At 44.9% G+C, this 26,334-nt stretch overlaps 1 protein-coding gene across 1 annotated transcript; it reads left to right on the plus strand.

The window, feature by feature from the left end:
* Positions 1 to 1,026: 1,026 nt before the first annotated feature.
* LOC122155838 (high affinity cGMP-specific 3',5'-cyclic phosphodiesterase 9A) lies at positions 1,027 to 25,075 on the plus strand. Its single transcript, XM_042810102.1, has 15 exons — positions 1,027 to 1,250; positions 2,050 to 2,104; positions 2,826 to 2,896; positions 5,847 to 5,931; positions 9,244 to 9,325; positions 11,576 to 11,650; positions 14,120 to 14,206; positions 17,096 to 17,200; positions 17,796 to 17,878; positions 18,712 to 18,868; positions 19,988 to 20,101; positions 20,627 to 20,731; positions 21,785 to 21,913; positions 22,096 to 22,191; positions 23,429 to 25,075. The coding sequence occupies exons 3-15, from the start codon at positions 2,875 to 2,877 to the stop codon at positions 23,477 to 23,479; spliced, it is 1,191 nt and encodes a 396-aa protein (XP_042666036.1). The 5' UTR covers positions 1,027 to 1,250; positions 2,050 to 2,104; positions 2,826 to 2,874; the 3' UTR covers positions 23,480 to 25,075.
* The last annotated feature ends 1,259 nt before the right edge of the window (positions 25,076 to 26,334 follow it).

A 26,334-nucleotide genomic window follows, 5' to 3' on the forward strand; every position in this document is an offset into this window, starting at 1 on the left:
GTCTAAATCTTTGTATCCCTGTTTTCTTTTGGAGGCACATGCACACCTATGACTCAGATGAGAGAGAAGAGGCACAGAGCACATGAGAAAAATCCCTGTTGCCCCTGCTGCTGCCCCCATTGCTTCCTGCTGCGGGGCAGCTGCCTTGGGATGACTCACCTGTCAGGGCTTACACACGCAGCCCAAACTATCCCAAGCTGCCAAGTGAGTTTGGCACTCAATACTGTGCAAAACATGGATGCAGGCTTTATGCACATTCCTTTTCAAGGCTCCTGTCCACCTGCCTGTGTGTTTCCTAAATTCCTCCGACTGCCCGGATCCCCAAACAAACCACAGAGAGGGAAGCACAGGTGGGTGCCTCACCAAGGGCACAGCACACATGAGGACGAGGAGCAGGGCAGACACCCATGTTCTCGTAGCACTGCTTGCCTATGGCAGAAAAGAGGTGGACCACCCTGTGCCCCACCAGGCAAGATGGGTGCACCCCAGCATGTCAGCCCTGAAGGCTGGGGAAAAAAAGCCTAGATTTGCAGGGCATCTGAGTTGCCTTGCTGGCATCTTGCTGCCTTGCTGCCTATAGGATCTGCAATCCAAAGGTGGGATTGCTCCTTTCTCAAGGGAAAATTGGGGTGAAAAAGTAAAGCAGCTGAGGCACATAGGTGGTATGGGCACCTGGGGTGTCAGCTCTGCCCAGAGGAGTGAGTAAAAGTGAGCAGATGCTAATGGAGTGATTGGACTTAAGTGATCTTAGTGGTCTTTTGCAACCTTAGTGATTCTATGAGCAAAAGGACACTTGTCCCTTCTATTCCACAGTAGAGGGGACAAGCACGACTTAATGCCTCATTTTCTTCTGAACTGAGATTTACTGGAGGTCCGCCCCTCCGACAGGAAGGGGGCAGAGAAATGGCTCATTGTCCCTTTAAGATGAGGCGAGCTGCCACTCTTAGTCATATATCTGTACTGCACCCTAGGGTTATAAAAACATACATCTTCGTTTTGAAAGTCTTTTATTACATCCATAAACATCAGATTGCAGCTGACTGTTCCTGGGATGAGAGCGTCCCAGTACTCCCAGTGAGTTTTGACAAGGGGAGGGAACGAGAGGCAGCCTGGCTGCTCTCCTACTGGAGCCGTGATATCGGGGACTCGCCAGCTTCCCGCACGCTGTCAGCGCTCAGAGCGGTGCCGGCAAGGACGCGGGTGGCTCTGCTAAATCTCACCACCGGACTCTCACATCATCCCGGTGCACGGTAAGTTTTCCTTGCCTCCCTAGATAGGGCACAGAGCTTGCTCCGTCAGACCTTCAGTGCTGGACTTGGGTTATTTTAGGGGTGAGGAAACTGGGAAATGGGTTTTTGTGATGGGAATGGATATTGTCTTGCAACCGGATGCTCTGTTGGGAGTTAGGCTGCAGCAGGAACGTGGGGGTTTGCTGAGAGCCCCCCAGTCACTGAGTGCTTGCTCCACTTTGGGACCCGAGGAAGCAGGCAGAGTGCTTTGTGCAGAAATAATCCCAGGGAGTATTCTGGCATCAGATCTGAAGGGTTGCAAATCTTTTCAACAAGTACAGGAGCTGTTATTTTGGGGAATGTCACAAGCGCTGGGCTGCATTTCTGCCTCATTCATTTTGTGCTGGTTCAGAAGTAGCTTAGGAAATGCCACGGAGGTGTTTCAGTGCGGGGAGTGCTCACTGACTTGCAGTGTGTGTACAAAGCGTGCACACCTCCCTGCTCCCAGAGCACTGGAGCCCGGTGTCCTGGCTGGGGACACCCAAGGGATCACTCACTGCTTTCACACCAGGTGCCTCCCAACACCCCAGCACACTCCTAGCATAGTTTTCCTGCAAGCTGCAGGCAGTAGGGGAAAAGTGGAGCAGAGCCCAACCTTCCTGCCCCGATGCTGACACCTCTCAGAGGACCAGAGTACCTTTTTGATTCATCACAGAGCCCCGTCTCAAAGATGCTGAGTGTCTTTCCAGTATACATATATATATATATATATTTTTTTCCTCACATCTCCCTTCCGTTTTTTGTTTCTTTCTTTCTTTAGAGAAAGAAGAATTGTTCCAGAATTTACTGGGACAGATTGCCGAGCAGTTCTCAAGGTAGGACGCTGAATGTCATAATTTATTTAAAATTGCGTTTCTTTCATCAGCCAGAAGTGAAACTCTGCCAGGAGGCAGAGGGGTGTTTAAGGTCTCTCTGCAGTCCCACTCCCACGCTACATTCAGGCCCCATGCACGCAGCCCTCCTGCTGAGAGCAGTGCAGTATCTTCAACCAGTAGCAGCCCTGGCTTCTCTTTGATCTAAAAAGGAGATCACGTATTAAATATAAATGCTCTTATTGTGTTTCTGCCCCCTTAAGAAACAAAATAAATATTTATGTGCAGAACACAGAAATCATCAGATGTGTTCCATTTCGCCCCTTTAACACACGAAGCTCTCTCCTCAATGGAGACTTGCAAGCATCCATATAGCTGATAATTTCACCGCAGCTGCTTTCCACAGGGCAGAACAACCTCATCACATCTCATCAAACCTCCAGAATCACTCAGAGGAGAGCTCAGCCCCAAGACATTGCCGTTAGGAAACGCTATGGGTTTACATTGCCTCCAGAGGGACACGACAGTGAGTTGCTGCCCACAGAAGGGTGCAGAACCACAGTGCAATCCCAGAGCCATTGCCATGAAAGATCTCCTGTCCCTTATGGCAGTCCCAAGCAGTCTGATCGACCCTCTGAGAAGCATGGAGGGTTCTGGCAGTTGGCAGCTAGGGTTGACGCAGCTCTAACTGTATGACATTAACACATGGGGGTTTTCTTTCCAGGGTTTTTAAAATCAATGAACTGAAAACGGAAGTAGCTAATCACTTGGCAATGCTGGAGAAAAAGGTGGAACGTGAGTGTCCCTTTGCTGCCATCGTGCTGTCTCATCCCAGGGCACCCCTCCTGCAACCCTGACCTCCCCATCCCCAGTTTCGGCCCCCCTGCCACTCCATTATTTCTGATAACTCTATGTCACCCTCCTTCTTCTGCTTTTTTTCCTGCTGGGAATGGGGCTGGGCTATTTTCCATGTGCAGCAGAGCAGATCCTTATCCCCAAGGGCTACTTCTTGTCACTGCATGCCCTTGGAGTCCTGTCCATGCCCTGGGCCACATGCAGCAGGCTCACCTATCACTTCCAGTTCACCCAGCTTGTTGAGTGAGCTGACAGTGACACGGTTGTGCAACAACAAAGTAAAGTTCATCTGGCCAAAGAGCTCCTTTTCTTTCCAGGCAGCATCCTACTTCCATTCTTCAGTCTGTTAGTGTAGAATGGGCCCAAGAAACGCAGGGTAGGAGGGTGAATAAGGCACTGTCACATGGTGCAGTTTCAGCTGCCAAAGGCCACATCCTCATTGAGATGCAGCATTTAAACTTCACTGCCTCTACAGCTGCAGAAAACACTTTCTTACTGGGCTGGCTGGAAAAAAAAAGAAAAAAATCGAAGCTAAAAAATAAACCAACAAACCAACAACAAAGTGTCTGGTTCATGGAAAGAGTTTTTTTCTTGAAATTTCTCCCAACCAGAAGCTACCTCGACCCCACAGCTGCTCAGTGAAAGAGATGCCTTTGTCAGCAAGGCGGGGAGAAAAATGTCCTTCTCCAGGGACAGCCGCAGGGGAGCCCTTCCAAGGTCACCTCTGTCAGCCCCAGGCGGTGCAGGCACCCTGCTGCTCAGTGTGGGGCCTCCGAACTGCCATGGAGCCAAACATACAGCTTTCAGCTCCAGGCAGAGCAGAAAGGAGGGAGAGCCCCCGATCCAAGCAGGGATCCCAGAAACTGCTCCAAGAGCCCTGCTGCAAGGCTGGACACAGTCCAAGGATTTCTTTAGACAGCACAGGGTCTTTTCAGAGGGTATTTCTTAATGCAGGATAATATAATGGGCCCTTCATCAGCACACATGATGAGGCCATTTATTATTTGCAAACAAACTGGGAAAAGAATTGTGCTTTTGTTTTACCTCCTTTGGAGATCCCTTTCCCACCATGCTCACGTATGATCTCTGAGACTTCTACAGTGGGATGTGTGTGCAGGAGCAAGTGCTCACAACAGGACCATCATCTCACACAGCCCATATGCAGCAGTGTGTTTGAGGGATCTTTTAAGGCATTTTTTAGACCTAGTCTAAAGCCTGTGAGTTCTCCTTGGAAAAGTTCTCTGTGCAAGGAAGGCACTGGCAGTGATTCATGCTGTAGTTCCACTTTCTTTGGAGCAGGGAAAACTCTTTACACACCATCTACCTTAAGAAAATAACTGTGTAAATTCCCTGCTCCCGTGGAGAGGATTTGGAAGCAAGTTAAAGAGACTCAATAGGAAAAATGCTCAAGGCTGCCATTTTGCACCACATAGCCCTTCCCCCTGCAGCCGCCTGCCCCCTGCCCTGTGGGGCTGTAACCTTGCTCTGCTCCCACTGCTTCCCATGGGCACCATACAGCATCTGGTTTCTGTCCTCACATTGAAGTTGCCCAAAGAAATTGCTTCCAACAGCTCTAGGCAAAAATATGCATTCATCTGAAAATGGGATTTGGAAGTGGCTAGTATCTCCATAGTCAAGCATAAATCACAGAATCACAGAATTAGAGAACTACAGAATGATTTGGGCTGGAAGGGATCTCAGAGCCAATGCCACCTCAACCCCTGCCATGGGCAGGGCTGCCCCTGCCCCCATCAGCTCAGGATGCCCAGGACCCCATCCAACCTTGCCTTAAGCACCTCCAGGGATGGGGCATCCAAACCAAACCCCTACCCCTTCCCTCTCCTGATAGGCAAAATTTTTGACCTGGTTCAACCTCTTCTTTTTCCCCCCTTCCCTACTTCTTCATCCAGGATCAGCCTTTGCAGTTACCTGCACAAAGAAAGACAGTCTCTTCTTATAAGCAGAGCTGTGGCCTTCCAAGACAGCTTTTGATCACTTGGATGCTCCCCTCCAGATCAGTGCAATTCTATAATTCTATGATTCTGAACAAAGGAGCTGTGAAATGATGGCATGTGAATGACATGGCCCTCACAGGTGGTGCCATGTTCTGTCCTTGAGCGCACTAGTAGCTCACAAGAGGGAATGGAGGACATTCTCACCCTCGCTTTGTGTGGGGCTGTCCCAGCTGCATGGCCCGAAGTGCTGCAGCACAATCAGGCAATCAAACTTCTCGCCTCGTGGCTTTTCTAATTGCACAGAGAGGGCATATAGGATTTTCTGTGTTGCATGCAGAAATAACCTTTGATTACAACATTGATTGGCAAAGGCAAGCGACGGATCTTCAATACACATAAAAATGAAATCAATGGTTACAGCCAAAACTTTTCGACATTTCTCTCTCTCCTGCAGTTTCACTTTGGACTCTCTGCGCCCAGCAATGCCTCTCAGAGCCTCTCAATGCTCTGCATGACCTTTCAAATTAAAACTTTTCATCTTAATGGGAATTCTAATCCCACTGGGACACGTTTGCCGAGCTGCACTTATCATCCCATCGCAGAAGGGGTTTTGCTCAGGATTTCCTTTGATTCCTGCTCTACAGCAGAGAAGTGAAGGCATTAGAGCAAGCTGGCTGCTGCTCACAATTGCGGGAAAGCTGAGGCGCTGAGGCCAGTCTGCGAATTAAAAAGCTCATGCTATTATCTAAAGCTGGCAGCCAAGAATGCCTGTGGGCTTCCATGACACACTGCTTTGGCAGCACCTATGTGTGTGGGGCTCACCGGCTATCTGGGCTGCTCCCTTATTGAAGCCCTTTGAAATTCTGCACAACTGTGAAAGGAGAGCCTTCGGATTTTGCCACGGTAACACCCCTGGTGTTTTCCTTTGTTGACAGTGGAAGGCCTGAAAGTTGTGGAGATTGAGAAATGCAAGAGCGATATTAAAAAGATGAGGGAGGAAATGGCAGCAAGAAGCAGCAGGTAAGTTCTGCGCCAGTCCTAGCAGGGCAATAGGTGGCTGCTTTCAGGCCCTCCTGCAAGATATCTGCAGGATCCAGCTGCTTGCCAGGCTTAGAAGGATGGAAGTAAGGAAACAAACATTGCATGAATTTAATATTTGTGGATCTAGTGCCATTCGTCTGTTCAAATAGTTGGAGCCCTGTGAATAGATAAGCAGGTCTTGTAATGGAAAGTGATGTTCCACCATGCAGAATGGGAATTCTTCTTCCAGATGTATGGGGAGAGGAGGAATAGGATGAGGGCTTCTGCTGAGTGTTGTGCTTCCATGGGTGTTGCATAGAGCTCAAGTTAGTTCTGGTAAGATTCAAACTACATTCTGGGAATATGGCAAATATATGTGTAACTGTTTTTCTAATTATGATCTCATGCTATTATACAGTATCCATTTCAATTCTGACAAGAAATCGGGAATGAATTTTCTACTTTGAGGGCTTGCTGCTGTTTTCAAGACTGGTTTTGCTGCAATTAAAAGAACTGCAGAAAAATATGCACTTTGCAGGGGATGTGGTCTCAGCCAATGGCTCTGCCCCAGTGTCACTGGGAAGCCCACGCAGGATGAGCGCATCGTCACTAAGAGGCCATGGGCACTTCTGGGGGGGTCACTGGAGAGATGCTGCTTGCTCAGAGTGCAGACAGAAGGGGCTTTGCAACAAGAGTAGCTCTGTGTGCTGATGTCTGCTTGTTCTTTATTTAGGGTCAAATTTGGTGGCCTTTAATCAAAACTATTTCCTATTGCTGGGAATGCTTATAAACATCACTATCCACATACGCCAGGAGGCAAGGTGCTAATGCAGTCCTGTTAAGAGTAAGGCCAAATTCAGATATTGTACTAGCATCACTGCAGAGTAATGCTATTAACCTCAGGAGACCTTCTCCAGATGCACACCAGTATGACATTGCAGGCTGCCTCATGTTCCTTCTAGGTGTGTGAGGAAATCTCTTTAGGAAAGTTGAGTAAAGCCAAAAAGCAATGCTTGCAAGTTCACATTCTCAGGACAGCTGCCACAAGCTTCAGGAAGTACAAGGCAGTTCCAGCAGCCATGAGTCATTCCTCTCCCAGGTTGCCTTTTTACAGCCTATGTTCTGTAACACAAACAGCAACCTGGTAACAGAACAGCAGGAGCAGGGAGTGCTGCATCTGCCCTGCACAACTGGCCCCAGCCAGGCTGGCTCCTGGTGCCCCTTGTCTCCTGCTGTGAGCAGGGGCTCTAGATGGCCTGGCTGCTATGAGATCCCCATTGGGACAAGCACTGGCTCCCCCTCCCAACAGGCTCATAGAATCAAGGAATCATTAAGGTTGGAAAAGAGCTCTAAGATCATCTAGTCCAGCCATCAACCCATCACCACCGTGCCCCTAACCACATCCCTAACAGTGAACAACTGTGTTGAGAAAAATCACCATGCATGTGAAATGTGTATCTCTACCCTGCAGAGCAGCAACCCCACTTGCATCCACTCAAATTGTGTTTTTTTTCCAGTCTGTTTTTGTGTTCATGCTGGCACATGCTATTAGCATTGCAGTGCACTTAAACTCATGATCATCTGTAGATACAGATTTACATTTCTAAAGGTCCAATGTACCCCAACTCTGTTCTGTTCCCCAGTGTGGCCAGATGAAGGCTTTAATGTTTTATTGCAGCTGGGAAATATGGGCAGTTGTCTGGCCCAAAGCTAGAACAGCTTCATTTAGGGCAAGGAGTGCCCCGATCTCCTTACTTTGACCCCACTAACACCCCTCACAGCAGAATTTTGAAGAAAACGTTTTAAAAATGATGAAGAGAGCTTTTCTCCAGCTAATAATTCCCTTGAACAGGGCAGCGGGAGGCAGAGGGTGGTGAGGCGCTGGCACAGCTGCCCAGAGAAGCTGTGGTGCCCCATCCCTGGAGGCGCTCAAGGCCAGGTTGGATGGGGCCCTGGGCAGCCTGAGATGGGGGGCAGGCAGCCCTGCCCACGGCAGGGGTTGGGGTGGTGTGGGCTTTGAGGTCCCTTCCAACCCAAACCATTCTGTGATTCTGTGACATATCTCTGCTGGCAGATTAAAAAAAAAAAAAAGAGAGAGAAATTGTATCAGAGGTCAACTTTAAGAGCAGAAAAATAGACCTGATCAAATTCCCAACGGAGAAGATGCTAAGAAGAGATGTGAAATCTGTGAAATTCTGAAAAAAAATAGGGTCAAATCGTGTAGCTGGCTTTGTTTGTCAGGGAAGTTGAAAAATGAGAAGGGGTGATCCAAATGCTAGGACTGGTGGGAGAAATGCAAAATGCAAGATCAACATTACATGAGAGTTATCAGAGCCCATGTGATCAGCTACTGCTGAAACATATGCTGAGCTAAAAACCTCTACGTGATTGCCAGGGGACACTCTATGGAGCCATCAGTTTTATTGCGCCCCTCTGGCTATGAAGCTGCTTCTGCAGCTGGCTACAATTGCAGCAGCGTAGATGTCCTGCAAAGACTGTTGGCATCTCCCACCATCAGATCAGCCCTCTGCTCAGATGGGATAAAACAAGCTTGGTGCTTCTAAACTTTGAGGAAGAGTAGGCAGCTGGCATCTGTGTTAGTGGAATCACAGAATCATAGAATCATTTCAGTTGGAAGGAACCTTTAATGGCCACCTGGCCCAACTCCCCTGCAATGAACAGGGATACCTACAGCTACACCAAGTTGCTCAGCATCCCATCCAGCTGACCTTGAATGTCTTCAGGGAGGGGGCATCCATCACCTCTCTGGGCAATCTTTTCTAGTGCTGAATATCCAGCTAGTGACCAGGAAAATGTTAACTACCTGGAATTGCTAACAGTGATTCCCATTCTCCAAGATTAGGGAGCCAAGCAGACCGTGCCTGTTGAGCTTGGTGCCTCACTGCTGCTGTTCCACCTGGGGGAAGGCAGTCGAGTTGGTCTGGCCATCAGAACAGATGGTTACCAGTTCTGACGCAGTCTTAGGGTCTTCTGGAGGTCTCCATCATAGCATCTGCAGACATAAGATGTTCACTGAAAGAAAAGTTACTTGGTTTAAGTAGAAGCAGTGGAGTATCTATGTGTGCTCCTTGCTCAAATTCAAATTCACAGAGAAAGAGCGAGAAGGGCAATGGACAAGAAGAGAAAATCCTACAGAGGATCACACTTTTAAAGCTTTTGAGCAGCAGCAAAGTAGAAAGGAGAAGTTAGAAAAAGGCACGGCTCTCCAGGCAATGCTAACTATGATACCTCAATACTTCTGGCCATTATTGAGGCACTGTGGTTTTTCATTCCCTGAATATTTCATTTCAGGACTACCTGTCCCTGCAAATACAGCTTTTTGGATGAAAACAAGAGGCCAACACCCCGGCGAGATGTGCCGTCCTACCCAAAGGTATGGTGCAATGCTTGCTTTCACCACAGCCTTGACAAATGCTGGTTTATGTTGCCTGTCTCCTCACTGCCCGTCTCCTAGCTCTGCTAAACCCATGGCCTGATCCAAAATCACTGGAAGCTAAAAGAAAAGCAGTCATTGCCCGTGGGAAGCTTACAGTCGGCTCCTCAGTAATTTTTAATTCTTGAAAGCTCATTTGTGATTGAGGTTTTAATGAATATTTTGCATCTGTCAACATTAAGTGCTATTTTGTTTAGTTGTTTATTCTGCATTCATGTAGCAAATAATCAGACAGGCCTATAGTGCTGTGTTCTAATTAAAAACAGTGCTGCTGCCAGGTTTCTCCTAATGGATTATTTCTTAATTTAAAAAGTAATTTATGGGGATGCTTCACCTAAGGAAACAAGGAGAAAATGCAACACTGGATTCTCTCTAGGCCATTTCAGTGTTCCTGCAAAAAGAGATTAGTGTATTTGCGAGAGAAAACTGCAATACTTGTAGAAATACAAACCTACAGTGATGAATGTGGATGGAACTATGAAGCACACCAGACCTTCAATCCTTGCACCAGCCACCTTTGCCCAAATGACTTATTCAGAGCTACCAGGTGTGCTCTGCTCCATGCCCAGCACACACCTTGACAAAACACCAGCTCATTTTGTGTGCAAACAACACAAAGCTGCCTTGGTTGCTCTCAAAGCATGTAATGTGGACATGCATCCTTGCATATTGGTCTTTAGAGCTTTAGAGAGTAGCATCACGAAACACCTTATATTTCTTTTCATTAACTTTTACCCGTTAGTCCTGAGTTCCTGACACTAACACATGTTTCCATAAAACATATCAGTTGTAAAACTGATTTCCTTCCCTTGATAAGTGTATAGGTCAGATCAACTTTTTTAGATCAATTGCTATTATATTAGGACCTTGAATTAACAACTACAGTTGTACTGAGTGATTGCAGGGTAAGCCAGTAGTCTGTATTGCCCAGGGACCAAAATTCACAGGGATTTTAGTTTCAGAGGGAGCTTGGCTTCTGTTAGATGAATTTGGTAGATTCATTATTACTTGTCAGGGACTGGATTTGTCCAGTTGCAAGTGAGGCTAATAATTGATGGATCCGCTGAAAGGAGATGTTACCAAATAACAAATCAGTACAACCAATTCATTTCTTGCAGAACATCAGATTACATGAACATTATATATTCAGAAGCAAAAATAACTGACTTCTTGAGAAGGAACATTCATCTTCAGTGTTATCTTCCTTAAGTATCAGCAACTTGAGACTCGGAAAATTTCGTTCACTTGCTCAGTGCAGTAAGCCCAAACTAATTAGAGACAGCCACAGTAAATGGGCCAATTAAAGCTACAAGGCTTTTGTGTCCCAGAGAGACTCTGATCAACAGAGCTTCAAAAATGTGATTCAGGAAAGAGCAGCTATGGACTGGTCTTTTAGCCCTTCACGTTCCTTCTTTTTATTTCATAAACAAACTGTAACTGACCAATGAGCTCCATTTTGTTCAAAGCCTCTGAGCATAACAATAAAAAATTGCTCTAACCACGCAGGCTGACAACCACTTTGAAAACATGGGCATTCTTGAAAAAAATACTCAAAGTGAGAGCATAAATCACTCCAAAGCTGATGTATCACATCCACCAGCTAATTTAGCACTACAAGCACCAGCTCTGCAGCATCCCTCCGAGACCAGCTACGCCATGTGTTGCAATGCTTCGTGCTAGTGCAGCCAGTCTGCGCCCTGTGCCCTTTGCAGATTTACCCTCGAGCCCACCCATAACGCCTCTGCTCTCCTCTCTTTCTTCCAGACCCCTCCCTCCTGTTTCCCAGGTAACAGCGATAGGACAAGAGGGAATGGCCTTAAAGTTGTGCCAGGGGAGATTCAGTTTGGATATTAGGAAAAATTCCTTCTCAGAAGGAGTGTTGAGGCAGTGGCACAGGCTGCCCAGGGAGGTGGTGGAGTCACTGTCCCTGGTGGTGCTCAAGAGCCGTGTGGAGGTGGCACTGAGGAACATGGGCAGTGTGCATGGTGGAGGTGAGCTGGTGATTGAACTGAATGATGCCAGGGGTCTTTCCCTACTTAAGATTCTATGATTCTATCTCAGCCAACCAGCAGTGAGCCACTGGGCAAGTAGAAGATGTGTTGCCCTTTCCTTGGGAAATCCAGCTAAATCCCCTGTGGATGGGACTAGTTAAGGGGCCCTCACTAACTCTGGCTGCCTTTCTGTCCACAGTACATGCTGTCCCAGGAGACCATAGAAGCACTTCGGAAACCAACATTTGATGTCTGGTTGTGGGAGCCCAATGAGGTATTGATGCCCTGCTAAGCTAGTTTTGCTGGCTTTCTGAGAGCCAGCAAAGCCAGAGGAATCCATTCAAATAGGCCTGAGCATTTTTTTCTTTCCCCTGCCCTTTGCTCAGTGTATTTTTTTTTCATTCTCATTTCACACCATAATACAGTACTTTTCCCTAACAGATACCTGATATGCTGATTGTGATACTCCAACTTCTCTTTATTTTTCCTTTAATCTCTTCCTAGTAATGTCCCAGAGTGACCATTCCACAATCGTTTCTGCCATAGGAGCTCTCCTGTGCTGTTTGGTCTGAACAGTTCCATCCCTAACAAAGTACATGCTTCAGGGCACCAGCACTAACTTTGTTTAAATCAGTGGAGCTTTATGCTGCCGCATGAAGGCAGGCAGAGCTGCATGCATTGATTCTCGTCCCTTTAGGAAAGGGTTTTTCTGCAGGGCATTGTGAAGAGGCTGCATGGGCATTGTGAAGAGGCTGCATGAACTTATCAGTCTATACTTACTGATTTATCTTCTTATTTTTCTTATTGCTGTTGCTGGGTGGTTCTAGAAGCATCTCCAGCTGCAGTTACCTTAATTACTGTCTCAATAAGAAACATACAAAAGTCATTCTGACTCTATAGTAACATGACAAGGAAAAACACCCCGTGCTTCTCCTACAGAAGCAGCCTATTTCCAGCAGGATGTTGCCTCTGACTGATGGGAGAACAGAGGAACTCTCTGGTACCTTTGGGTCAGTCTCCCTGGCAGAGGCTGGCAGAGTGTCCCTTGGTCTTTGCCAAGCCAAGGCTGGTGTTCACCACTTACTTCCCCATCCTTTTCTTACATACCACAGCTGTACAAGATGGCTCGCCTCCAGATTTTGAATGGCTGTCAATTCTTTAAAGCAAGACAGAATTATGACCTGCCAGGTGAACCACAGCATTTTGGCTCATTGCTTTGGCTATTAAGAAAGAACAGGGACAAACCACAGACAAAAACCATTATCTACGGATTCTTGTGTGCTGAGACATAGAGTTTTAGCGCAGTAACTCATTCAAAGTACTAGGAAACACTATCTGGTGGCGTGAAGGAGGCTAACAGGAGGGTGAGGAGATCAGGCATGCTCTGAGAGGAGGCCTGCTGCTCTGCAATAATATGCTGTGCAAGCATGAGAGCAGGGCACCATATGGGTTTGTCTCAGCCTTTCTGCTCTGGTTCATGTTTACAGGAAATATTTCAATTCTGTCAATGCTTATTTAGCAATGAGCATCTGCCCATGTGCTCCATGTGGAGCAGGCAGGCTGCAAACCCTAATTTCTGTGGTTCAGATGGGCTACGAACAAGTCAACAGATCTACAGCGGAATCCTGGCCAAGTGGTGTGGCTTCTGATCTTGTAAGAAAATCTTTTTCTTTCTGTTTGAATGACTCAAAGCCAGCCCCCTTGGTACTGCATGAACTCTGTGTATTCCCTGGGTAAGCATAAAAATTCAATAGATGAAAACTTCTTTCTTTTTTTTTTCTGGAGAGTTTAAAAGAGACCCAATATCTCCAAGGCCACATTTGTGACATTACACTCAACATATTAGAATTCCTGGATCAGTCCACAGTCTGAGAACCATAGTCTGAGATCAGAGAACAGGCCAATATAGTGAATGCATTTATCCTCTGTAGATTTTGCCTTCAGAGATGGAAATATGAATAACATGCACTCCTGAACTCCCAGTAATCTGTTCAGTTCTAGTGGGTGGCAGCTGCTGTGCTCCCAGATACCTAATTATTGATACCCTTCATTTGCAATATTTTCCAACCCTGAAGATGAACTGGGAGCAGCAGTGCCTGCCTTCCCCTTCCTGCTGCAGATCAGATGCATTCAAAGGAGCAGCCCACCTGTGCATCGTAGCTTCTAGGAGTCCCAGCTAGAGCTTAGGGTGCTCACAAACCTCCAGTTTTGTAGCGTTGAAACCAGAGGTCTTCTATTGGAAAGGAAATCTGTATTAAAAAAGTTGTTTATAGAACACAAAAATTCCCAAGGAGAGAAGATGTAGATATATTTCTTCAAAGATACCTTGCTTGCTGCTGTCATTTTCTGTATAACTAGAACCTCAGCCATCTGCATCACTGATTTAAATGAGCACTAGAACAAGACCATATCCCTCCTGAGTTAGAAAAATGGCTATACTATTTCATGAGAAGGAATTGCTGTGATTCACATGAATCACCATTACTGAAGAGAGGGGCTATGACTCAAACACTAGCACAAAACCTATGAAGTCCACAGCAATCTGTCTACTTCAAAAAGCTCTCAGAGCCTTTCTGCCTCCCCTCTTGCACTGTTTTTAATCATGCAATCTTCAAACATCTTTCTTTCATCTTGACAAGAGGGCTATGCAATTACTCAATGTGTACAAGGAGGAAATTCACTTTGCAACATATCATAAGCCCAACTGACATTTACCATGCCAATAACCTCTCTTTGGCTGCAGATGCTGAGCTGCTTGGAGCATATGTACCATGATCTTGGACTGGTCAAAGACTTCAACATCAACCCCATCACATTAAAGAGGTGGTTGGTAAGTGTTTCAAATTACTGATGTTTGCAATCTTTCTAGTACAAAACAAAATACTGAAACGAGGAATTCATTTGGCTCACACAAGTTATCCCTCTGAAAGCAGTAAACTATACAAATTCTTAAAATTTAAGTCCTTCAGCAAATGTTTGCATTCTTGTGGTCACTGATCACAATTCTTAATGACAGTTTTTTAACTGCCTTGCATTGGTTTGCTGAGCTTTCTATTGCAGAGAGCAGTTCATTTCAGTGAATGCTCTTGGTACCAAATGGAAGCGGAGATGGGTGTCTTCAGATATGGCCAGAAAACCTCAATTTATAGATATCTAAACAATGGGAATCCAGTGGATGTGCCAGGCTCTTTTCAGTGACACTCAGTGACAGGTGAAGAGGAAACAGGCACAGAATGAAACACAGGAAATTCCATGCAAAAATGAGAAAGAACTTCTTTATTGTGAGGGTGACAGAGCAGTGGCACAGCCTGCCTGGAGGGGTTGTAGAGTCACCTGCTTTAGCAGGGGGTTGGACTACTGATATCCAGAGGTTTCTTCCAACCTCTATGATTCTGTGTTTCTGTGATTTGATGTGTTAAATCACAAGGAGTAAAAGAGCAAGACAGGATGGAAAAGGAATTGCTGAGAAGCTAAATAACTTTCTTTCTCTTAGTCTTTATTGTTGAGAATGTGGGAGAGATAAAAGACATGAAAAGGGCAAGAGCATACCAAAAGTAAGATGTCTGAAGAGGCACTGGAGCATTAAAAAATCAGTGGTATCGGATCCAAGGAGGAGCACAAGAAAAACAAATTTCTAAAAAGCTTAACATTGGCTTTCTCAGAAAAACCCATTGTGTTCCTAGAGGACGAGGAACATTAAATGTTCTGCCAAATTATTTAAGAAGGATCTGATGACACTCTGAGCTACAGTTAGTAAAACTTACTCCTCCAGTCAGCAAGCTGATCTAAATTAGAATTAAAAACATCATGTTCATTATATGGATGTTTCATATGATTCTGGTAAAGAAGAATTATGTCTCGACAGTCTCTCCTAACTATTTGAAGAGTATGCAGAGAATGGAGAAGGTTGCTTTGAATGATTACCTCCAGAAAGGACTTAACAAATTCCATACAGAAGGTGTCTAGGAAAGAAACACAAAGCCTCATTCCAACAAGAACAGCAAGAGCAGCAGCATGCACAGGGCTGAAGTTATCCCTGCTTGGGGTGCTGCTATGGGCTGATTCCAACAAGGCATTAGAGTGATTAGAGCTGGAATAAGAGATAAATGGACTGATGTTACCAGGTCTCTAGATAAGGAATAAGGTTGGAGCTTATTGTAGGAGCTAATGTAGGACTGGTTTAGCCATTATAAAAGAATGCTATGAATACACTAATTGGGAGAGAAAAAATGATCAAGACGGGGGAAATCTCTCCCCAGAGAAGGCATATGAAAAGGTTAGTAGTGCAGAGCTTGAAAAGCAGATGAGCAGAAAGGGTAGGATAAAACCCAATATAATCAAGGCTAAGACAGAGCAGATAAAACAGAAAATTTCCTCCTCCCGTCTCACAGCCTGAAAACACAGGAAACAAGGTGATATGTCAACACACATAAACATGCTACCCACCAGCACTACAGCAGGCAGCTTCCTATTAGTCTGCATTCCGAGTCATTTGCTAGTGCTAGCATTTGAGAACAATAAGAGGAGCTTTGTATGTATTTTGCACAAACCTACAGCAGGGAGAGGATTCCTCTCTCAAACACCAGTTTCACAGAAGGCTGATTAAAAAACCCGAAGGGCTCTGCTTCCACTATGTCACCTCCTCAGGCATAGCGTGGGCACCAGTTTGAATGTAAATGGGTGAGAAAAAGCCACCTCCTGCATACACTTGCTTTCCTACCGCTACATACACTGGCTATGGAAATGTTCCAGGAAGCAGAGGGAAGGATGACTAATACTGCCCAGTCACTACAATGCTCTGAGTCAGGACTCCCCGGGGATGTGGAGAGCTCTTCTGTAGTGTATACATCACATCCCTCTGTGTCGTACAGTGCCTGGCCACGGCCACATGTCCATGTGGTGGCTGTGAGATGCCACCTACCACTCGCAAGCCTGGTTGGATAGCAGGAAACATTTCTTCTCAGAAGGATTGGTGTGGCGCTGACACAGACTGCCCAGGGAGGTGGTGGTGTCACCGTCCCTGGAGGTGTTCAAGAGCCGTGTGGATGTGGCACTGAGGGCCATGGGCAGTAGGCATGGTGGGGGTGGGCTGATGGTTGGATTGGGTGATCTTAGTGGTCTTTTCCAACACAGACAATTCTATGAGTTATTAATATAAATTAATGACATATTTCTGAAGTCCATATTGCAAAAGAGCTTTTGCAGTGAAGCCAACAAATATTTCATGAACATTGAAAACCCAAAGGTCTCTTAGCTTCACACAGAGCCTTGAGGCCTCCTAAAAGGCAGATCCCCAGTTGAAGGGTTTGATCCTGATGAGGCTTGAGGACTCTTATAGGAAATTTATCCTTTGGAAGGATGCATTAAGCAAGAAGAGTTCTGGGGGGTGTACTTTGAGCTCTCTGCATACTGTTGATGTTTATCCGCTGTGCAGTTTGAAATGCCAATTCAGTATCACAGCACAGTGCCCTCTCTCCAGCCTGGGTTGCACCTCTTGCAGGCTTCATCTGCCAGCAGACCTGGAAGACAGCAATCTCTTATCCTTCCCCAGAATCAGACCCTTGAGCTGTCACCCTGTCCTAGCACATTAGGATGCTGGGCTCTGCAGGGCTTTGTGGAGCCAAAGGGTGTTTACAGGAGAGACGAAAAGCACGCGTATACATATTTTCACAAAGAAAATGACTCTCCTTCATGACCTCTCTGCACCCTTTCCCTGCAGCTTTGCATTCATGACAACTACAGAAACAACCCCTTCCACAATTTCCGGCACTGCTTTTGTGTGACCCAGATGATGTACAGCATGATCTCACTCTGCAGTCTTCAGGTATGCATATTTCTGTGCAAACCACATCTGATTCAGTTAAAATCACCTTTTTTTTTCTTTCTTTTTATTTATTTTCTTTTTTTTTTTTCTTTTTTTTTTTCTCCATAGCTATACAGTTTCCGGCTTTTCTTGCCAGGAAGAGTATGGAGAAAAACTTATCTGAATGGAAGTTCATTCTATTCAGAAGACACTGTATTAGTTTTTCTCACTCTTGTCATGGATTTAGTTAATAAGCATGTCACGGCAGCTATGCCCCAGCCCAGCCTTAACTTATCAAGATGCTCAAGTGACTTGTAAGGGACAGTGGTACTATCTCAGTGCTTTTATATCATCCCTGAAATAAGTTTTGAGAAAATTGGCTTCTCTGTGCTGCTGCTATTTAATATAACAAAGGTAAATCTGAGTCATTTCTGCTGGAAGGGAAGGCGGAATTCTCTTTCTTCACTGAAATAAACTGACATACAGAAATATACTTCATTGTGCTCAGTTTGCCTTTCCTTGAAGTGTAAATGTGGGTTTTTTTTTCAATTCTGTTCATTTCTGGGGACAGACTTAATAGAAATCACAATACTACATTAACGTGTTTATTTTGCAGGAGAAATTTTCCCAAATTGACATCTTGATTCTCATGACCGCAGCAGTGTGCCACGACTTGGACCATCCAGGCTATAACAACACGTAAGTCTGCTTGTGCTTGCCTTGGGTTCGGATGGGGAGGTAAGGCCAGCCGGCATTTTTGGTGGATCAGGTTTTCCTTCTCACAGCTTGAGCTGGCAGTGGCCTTCCCCCAAGGCCCTACTGCTAGCTCATACATGGGCCAAGGCAGAAAAGCTCAGGTTGGGTTGGGGCTGCCAGCTGGCCTTGGCTCTGAAAAGAAAAGGCTTTTTTATATTTCTGCCTCAGATCTTCCCCCAGCGCCTGAGAAAACAAGGTAAATATTTCAGAGAGGAGAGAATGAGTGCAGAAATGGGTATAGTTCTACTAAGTGAGATGGAATATTTGCACAAAAAGTGCCAAGGGATATTTGACTTGCACATTATTTTGCAATTACAAATGATGAAATGTACATTATTCTATTTATTATCATACTGGAAAATAGCTTTGTTGACACATGGTCACCTTTGTGTGCATGCACATATGAAAAACAAAATGTGATAATCTAATACATTTGCAGATACTCATTAAATAAGGGCAGAACTCAGTTGACTGAGATCAGTAAGAATCTGTCCATCAGCATCAGCAGGAGTTGGATGAAGCCAGGTTCCTTCTGTGTTTGCTCTATGTCATTTTAAGCTACTTGGTTAAATAGGATAGATAAATAAATAAATAAGTGGAGGGGAAGAGTGCCTGAGATGATATTAAAGTAATATCCGTCTTCTCTAAAAATCTGATTTAGTATTAGCAATAAAAACCGAACTGCAGCTAATTGAATAAGTATTCAGAAGAATGTAAATAAAAGGAAGCAGCTGGTGTGCGTCTGCAGGAGCTCTCACTGTTTTTCTTTATATCAGCTATCAGATAAATGCACGAACGGAGCTGGCGGTACGCTACAATGACATCTCCCCACTGGAGAACCATCACTGTGCTGTGGCTTTCCAGATCATTTCCCAGCCAGAATACAACATTTTCTCCAACGTTGACCAGGACCAATTCAAACAGATAAGACAGGTATGAATTCTGGTCCCATCTGTGCAATACAGACTGTTCCTGGAGATGCAGTATGCACAGCAGGGAAGGCTGTGGTGCTGCATCAGTCCCCAGAGGGCAGGACTGAAAAAAGCCCCTCACACTGGGAGGATCCAAAAGGGATCCTTGGAAAATTTCCAAAGGAGCACTCCCTGGAATGTCTTGCTAAGAAATAATGAGCACGTTCTGACTGTTAAAGACTATGACATTTTTTGAAGGAGCCAATTAGCTCTGACTGGGATTATGCTCTCATGCCAGAAGTTTATGCTTTAAGAGAATATTGCATTAGTTTTAAATGTGGGGCTTCTAAATAGGAAAAGATGCTCAACAGAAGAACACTTCTGCTGTTGGAAGAGGCTCTGGTGGACTGAGAGTCGTCATGGCTACTCCTGAGACCAGGAACAATGCTAGGATTCCCATTAGAGCAGTAAGGACCAAAAATTATTTTTAGTTTATACATGACAACTTCCTTGCACACCAGCTGAAACAGTAGATCAGTGTAAGGGCTCATGTGCTGGTCCATTGCGAGCCACTGATTCTGCCAATGCATGAGAAGCAGGAATGAGCCACAAATGGCCTAATCTGCATAAAAATCTTCAATTTTAAATTAACCACATATTTTCCCATCCTAAGTCATGTCTGTCAGGAGCAAACAAAGCTCTACCATATTAGTTGCAGCTGGATATTTCAAAGCCCTTCAAACAAGGAGGATGAGCACTTGAGGACATCCACATCTACTGTTTTTTTTCTCTTCTGTGTTGACTTTGTTAAGAGTCAGTACCAAAGTACGTATTGCTTTGCAAGGGGCCAAAAGTGGATCTTGGTGAATAGAAAGTGGCCTTTAACATCCCTTTGTAGAGTTTCTTTCCACAATTAGTCAGTCAGAAAGGAAAAATCTCAATGGCTTTGGAATATCACACCAGTTACAGATATTTTCATATACTCTTTGTAACTCTTTTCCAGTTTCCCTGGTGATTTCAGGTCTGATCAGTGTTAACAGTGTAATCATCTGAGGGTTTCTGTGCATAAGCCTCTATTTTTCTCTGCAATAATAGACTTTACAAAGAACAAACTGATGTATTAATATGTTTTCTCTCCTAGGGGATAATTACATTAATTCTGGCTACCGACATGGCGAGACATGCAGAAATACTGGACTCTTTCAAGGAAAAAATGGAAAATTTTGATTACTCAAATGAGGAACACATGACCTGCGTAAGGAGATTTTGTGGATTATCATTCTTCTGTTCTTGTAGATGAGTGTTCATTCGTTTAAAAATTAAGATTCAAAACACACTGTTAAAAACCAATTTTCTACTTCACCAAAAATATTTAAAATTTGGAATTTCTCTATAGAAAATAGACTACTCCAGCTTTAAAAATCCTGGAGCCTTTAACATCCAGGGAAGACATTCTCCATGGCCTCTGAATGCTGTTCCACAAAGAGTACGTGGTCTTTCGGGGTTGATCCTCTTCACACAGCAAGAAGCACATGTCCCACTGGGATTCATCCCAATGTTATAGGCAAAAAAACTGAGGCAGAGAGCATATAGATAAGTAATTTACACAGGGTAACTGGGAGAGTGGAATATAATCCATTTAAGAACCCTCATTTAATCCTAAAGCTGTCCTTTCTGTTTGAGAGCATTTCCCCTCACCATGTTATGAAGACAAGTGTTCTGTCTGGAAGAAATAGAGCTGGCATGAAAACTGCAGTATTAAAGTATTATCCTCTTTCAGCTGAAGATGATACTGATAAAATGCTGTGATATCTCCAATGAAGTCCGCCCAATGGAAGTCGCTGAGCCCTGGGTAGACTGCTTGCTAGAGGAATATTTTATGCAGGTAAGAATGAAGGTGCAGCACACTTGCGCAGCCAGCTGCTGTGGCTGCATCCCACCTGAGCCATGAGAGCTCTGCTGCCAGATAGGCCAGGCTATCTGTAGGACAGAAAGGGTTCATTTATGGAAGGACAGCATGTCAGCAATAGAAGCTGTTCAGAATGCAAGTGAATGCAATTGACTGTAGATCATAGAGGAAAGACAACAGCAACCTAGAAATCCTAATGCTAGCAGACAGCTTGTTCTAGCAGCCTTTCAAGGTTGTTTGACATAGAAATGTTTTTTGGGCTAAAAGGGCAAGAGCAATGGCAGAAGAAAGCTGTCAAGTGAATGATATCAAGTCTTACAAGAGAACTAGTTCAGATTATTTTTTTAATGCGTGAACATTTTCGAATGAGAAAGCAGAAGACTTGTTGAGGTGTGCAAGGTCAGATTTAAGCTCCCCAAACCCTTGTTCCTCACCAGATTCCCAGCTGAACACAGCATCTCGCGAGAGACAAATGCCTTGAATGATCTGTCAGCTCACAGCTTCTAGCTCACGGCATCTGCACCTTTTTTGTCACAATTACAATATTCGTGTAACTTACTGTTTTAGTCACCCAATGAATGCACTTTGTGCCCACAGAGTCAGTAGGTGAGAGAAAGTCTACAACAGGATCATTTTGCAAGCACAGTCTGTGGCATTGCCCATGAATCCACATAGAAACAGTGAGTTATGCAGTCAAGTAGATAGCTTAATAAACTCATTTCAGTCAATAGATTTATTCTCCATTGAACAAGCTAGCCAGAACTTGTTTTAATCATTATTAAAGAAGGTCATGTAATTTCTGGTTGAATACCTGCTGATGCTGTGCAGATGTAGCTAATCAGAGTTCTCTTTATTCAGAGGCAGGATGTATTGGCCTGAGGGAAGAATATTGCTATTCCATGTTATCTTCAGACGTTGCTGAGATCTGCATCTGAAAACTGCTGTCCTGTAGCTAGTGGACTCCTTGGTACATTGCTCTCTTGGCTTCTAGCCAAGAATAAAGTTTTTTTAACTCTGAATTTGTTCCAGAGTGACCGAGAAAAATCGGAGGGTCTTCCAGTGGCGCCTTTTATGGACCGTGATAAAGTAACCAAGCCAACCGCACAGATCGGCTTCCTGAAGTTTGTTCTCATCCCCATGTTTGAGACAGTAACAAAGGTGGGTCAACCAAGGCCAGAACCAGACCTGGGAGCTTGCGGAGCTTCAACACTGGCTCTGGCATGTGTGCAAATAGCTGTGGGGATATTCATTTCACAGTCTACCTTTAGTCTGTTTCTAGCAGGTGTAGGTTTATGAATACAAAAAGAAATGTTGCACTTCTCTCTCTTGTTTTCACCTAGCTATTCCCTGAAGTGGAGGAGATGATGCTTCAGCCCCTTTGGGAGTCCAGAGACCGCTATGAGGAGTTAAAACAGATAGATGATGCTATGAAAGAGGTAAGCTCTAAATATCTGTTTCATAAAGCAAATGGTATGATTTAGTAAGTTAAACATTGCAATTTAATAGCCATTTAATTCTGAAGCACTAGGAATGCTTACAGCATCCCCATAACCGTGAGAACCATATTCATCACACCAAGCTGGAAGCAGGTGGGTGTCACAAACTGTTGGCATGCACATGGGCATCCTCAAGCCACCCCAGCTCAACCATGGGGAGGGAGATGCCAGCAGGAGGGATGCCTGAAGGCCAGCCCCAGGGATAATGGCCTGGGGAGTGTAGCAGCAAGTTTCTCTTCCAGGGAGGAAGCTGCCTTCCCCTGGAAGGAGCTGGCCTAGGCTAGGTAACAGCAAGGTATTCAGGGCCTGTACAGTTCAAGGAACTGCACCACTGAGGCACAGTCTCCTTCTATGGCAAGATACACCTTCCTTGCACGTCTCTTCCAGTGCTTCATTCCCCTGCTGAGACAAGTAAATAAAACCTATCAAAATGGCACCACACTCTGGGGTTTTCTCTGACATGAAAAAATTCATCATGTAGACAGGACTCTCTCTATCACTGTGTCATTAAAATAAATTGGCAAGTGTCCCAGAGTACTAGTTGTGCTGATATTTCTTGATATATGGGAAATGAAGGTTCATTCACGTGGTTGTCCCTGGATGGATGAGGGGAATGGTGGCTTTTGGCTGTAGATCTCACCTCCTTCCAAGTTGTTTGGAGGAAAACCTTCTCAGCAGCACAAATACTAAGGCTGGTTAATCAGAGAATGTATGTTTTGAAGTCACTGAGTGATAAAGGAGTAGAAAATCTTTTATGAGCTCAAAGGAGCGAAAAAGAACATAAGATAAGAGCAAGATTTTCCATGACCTCTTCATCTTTCAAGCCAAGCTGAAATTTTACTTCTGTTTATAGAAGCTGTCAAAGCAGAAAGTTTATACAAACGGATGGAGCTATAATTAACGGTGTGTTGTTGCAAGAGGTCTTAGAAAAATAAGAGCTGCCTGAATTCAGACATCACCTCAAACAATAAGAGTCAGCGAATAGCCCTAGAGTCTAACAGGAGAGATGATGAGAAACACTGAGTTCTGTTTCCTCCAGACCTAACTTCAGGGCTGTTGAGATGAAACAGGGCCTCCTGAACAACAAATTGTAGGGAGCTGGATGCTGGAGTCTCAGCAGTGGAAAGCTGCACTGTTTGAGTCTGTGGCGCTAATACTGTTTTGTTCTTCGTTGCAGCTGCAGAAGAAGAAAAGTGACAGCCTGACCACTGGCACTACCGAAAAGTGAGAAGAAAAAGACTTTGAGCAAAATGTTGCCCCTACAGTTATTTTCTTCTTGAGAAACATTGCATTTGCCAAACGGATGTGGCGGAATCCAGCAGAAAGGACACTTGGGATGAGGTGGCCAAGATGGACACCAAGATGGCACACCAAGATGGACACGCAGGCCATGGCACAGCTCCTTCCCCGCTGGGTTTGCCTCTACGGCCAGCACTGGGAACTGCTGTCTCCAGGGACGAAGTGGAGCTAAGCTAAGGAGCTGTTTCTGTTAAACAAACCGCTGGTGTCCAAAACAAATGAAAACTTGTTTTATTCAAGATCCTGCACATACCTGTATTGCAGTATGCTATTACAGCACAGCTTAACAGATGCTTATGTAATGACAGGGGCCTGGCAGATATTTTTGTTTGCCAGGTAGGCCCTAATAACACATTTCTCTGTATTATCCTATGAATTTTATAGTGTTCACAGTACATTCAGAAGCCCAGCATAGTGGATGCAGTTTTCTTTTCTGCACTAGAAGTCAGAAGAAGCCTTCATGGACTTACAGGTTTGCTTTGTGCCCAGCAGTGTCAGGGGTCCTTTGGCATAAGCAAAGGGGAGCACCACACAGCACCACTGCGCAGGTTTTTATCCTCATGAATGGAATGCAAAAAGTGACAGCATCAAGAAGAACCTTCAAAGATGTACAGATTTTTATTTTATTTTTTTTTTTACTTTTAAACTGATCTGCTAAATAATATATTCTTCTACAGAAAGGGGTGTCGTAGTAGTCCTTGTTTTGTTTTGTGTTATACACTCAGGTAGGACCCAACTCTGCTGCCAGATGAGTGCTTTCATAATGAATACAAGGTGAGGGGCTGTACAGGAGAGGGGAGGGTCTGGTCTCCAGAAGAGGAGAGGCATTGGTAACGTTTCTGGTCTTACAACCACATCACAAGGGCAACACTTCCAGCAATGTATTCATAGAGGCAGGAGCCCAGATGCCGCTGTGGGCTCCAGTGCACTGCCTCACCCTGCAAATCTCCTTCCCACCAGCCATGACAGGTGAGCCCACACCAGGCTGCTCATCCACTCCGGTCTTCTTGCAGTGGGGAAAGGCCGCCCTACACACACAAGGCCTTCTCCTCACACAGCTTGGCTGCCATGGCACTGAGCCACATGCCTGCCTCCTGGCACGACCTATTCGTCCTTGCACACCTCCTCAGGCCCATGGGGACCCACAGTCAGCTCTCTCTATCAATGCCTCTGCCTTCCTGGCTCCTTTACCAGCTATTTGTGCATGTGCCTTTGGGCTTGCTGCAAGCAAACAGAAGCAGGGCCTGACCCTTGGATTTGCACAGTCCTAGGGGAGCCCCAGGGAGATGAGAAGATCCGAGTGTGGGGTCAGCTCCAAGCTGCACAGATATCCTCACAAATGAATGAACTAAGCCCTAGATTTGATTAACCTCAAAACTTGTGGTGTTTGGGAGCTGGATCTGGGCTGTGTGGTCTGGGCCTTTTCTTCTGCACTAAATCCTGTAATCCAAAGTACATTGTGACCCAGATTGTTTTGCTGTGGAATTCTTCTCTTCTTTTTCACAAATAAATCAAATTTACCATCTCTACTTGAGCGGATTTCCGTCACAAATCAGCTCCCAAAGCAGATGTGCTGTGCAGGAGCTATAAACAATTGCTCAGGACATGCCAAGTCCTGCACTGAGCTAGTTATATTAGATGAGAAAACCTGCTGTAGGAACACGACTGCACCCTCCTCCCATTAAAATTGTTCAAGGGTTAGATCCTGATAGGAAGTTTTGTTTCAGTGGAAGGATTTGCTCTAAATCATAAACCCTAATCCAACAGGGACTTATGCATGTGCTTAACTCCCACATGCCTCACTGGGGACCCTGGCATACAGTAGCTAATCGCATAGTGCAAGCTCCAGAGCTTTCCCTAATTGAAGTGCATGGAATTTTTGTAATGGATGATTCTTACTGCTTGTTTTGGCTCTGTTATTTGCCTGAGCAACCTGAAGAGCAACCTGTGGAGAAAGGATAGAGAGATGCTGGTGCAATCCCACTGATCTTATTGGAAGTTCTACAGAAATGTGGTGAAGCTAATGACTGTCATGATGCTGCCATACGTGGTGTGGCTTACTGGAAGCAGGGAAATAACCAGGCTGTTGTTTAGAGACAGTTGTGATAGAGAACCTATGCAATCACGACCAGATGATACATACAGGAACGCCACAACATTCTTTAATCTCTGGAGTGACAATTTAATTTCTGGAGAGACAATAAAACTATAGAATCTTCCCAACATAAGTTTAACCAAGGGGAGTGTAAGGCATTCTCTCATAATTCTAGTTTCTTTTACGTTTTCCAAAATATTTGATGCTGTGATTCATACGCAAATGAACAGATTTGTGAATCTTGGCAATCAGCCTATTAAAATGTCACACATTTTCAGGGTGACATTCTAAAACTACACTTAGCATGAAAATGAAGTTTTCTGAGACAGCCAGACAGATATCTGAAGTGTGTTCTAATCTTTTCTCTCCCTAATTCACTGACTGAGAGTGAATACTGTACCTCAGTTTTTGCTCTGCTCCATGGTAGATGCATGGTGAAGAACTTTATGCGATCCATTGCACACATCTCTTCAGCATCGTACTGCGTACAGCGTTACTTTGCTGCTCACAGGTGAACATGAAACAGTTTGAAGCTGTTCCATGCTGCTTAACTTGAAAAACTAATGATGAGCCCTGGGACTTCTAATTTTTTTTTTTAAATGCTGAGATCCCACAGTCCCACATGCACTATATTCTCAAGTACAGCTTTCGTAATCAGATCAAACCACAGCTACAGTGTAACTACACGT

Source organism: Centrocercus urophasianus, unplaced genomic scaffold, assembly GCF_019232065.1.
Source record: "Centrocercus urophasianus isolate 14NV4802_14NV808 unplaced genomic scaffold, USGS_Curo_1.0 seq_12, whole genome shotgun sequence".
Lineage (NCBI taxonomy): Eukaryota > Metazoa > Chordata > Aves > Galliformes > Phasianidae > Centrocercus > Centrocercus urophasianus.

What these genes read in the sequence shown, in the direction of transcription:
- LOC122155838 (XM_042810102.1), top strand. Translation starts at nt 2,875, where the DNA reads ATGCTGGAGAAAAAGGTGGAAC. An exon ending in ATGTGCCGTCCTACCCAAAG is followed by an intron (nt 9,326 to 11,575) that starts GTATGGTGCAAT and finishes TTCTGTCCACAG; the next exon opens with TACATGCTGTCCCAGGAGAC. An exon ending in TGTTTGAGACAGTAACAAAG is followed by an intron (nt 21,914 to 22,095) that starts GTGGGTCAACCA and finishes GTTTTCACCTAG; the next exon opens with CTATTCCCTGAAGTGGAGGA.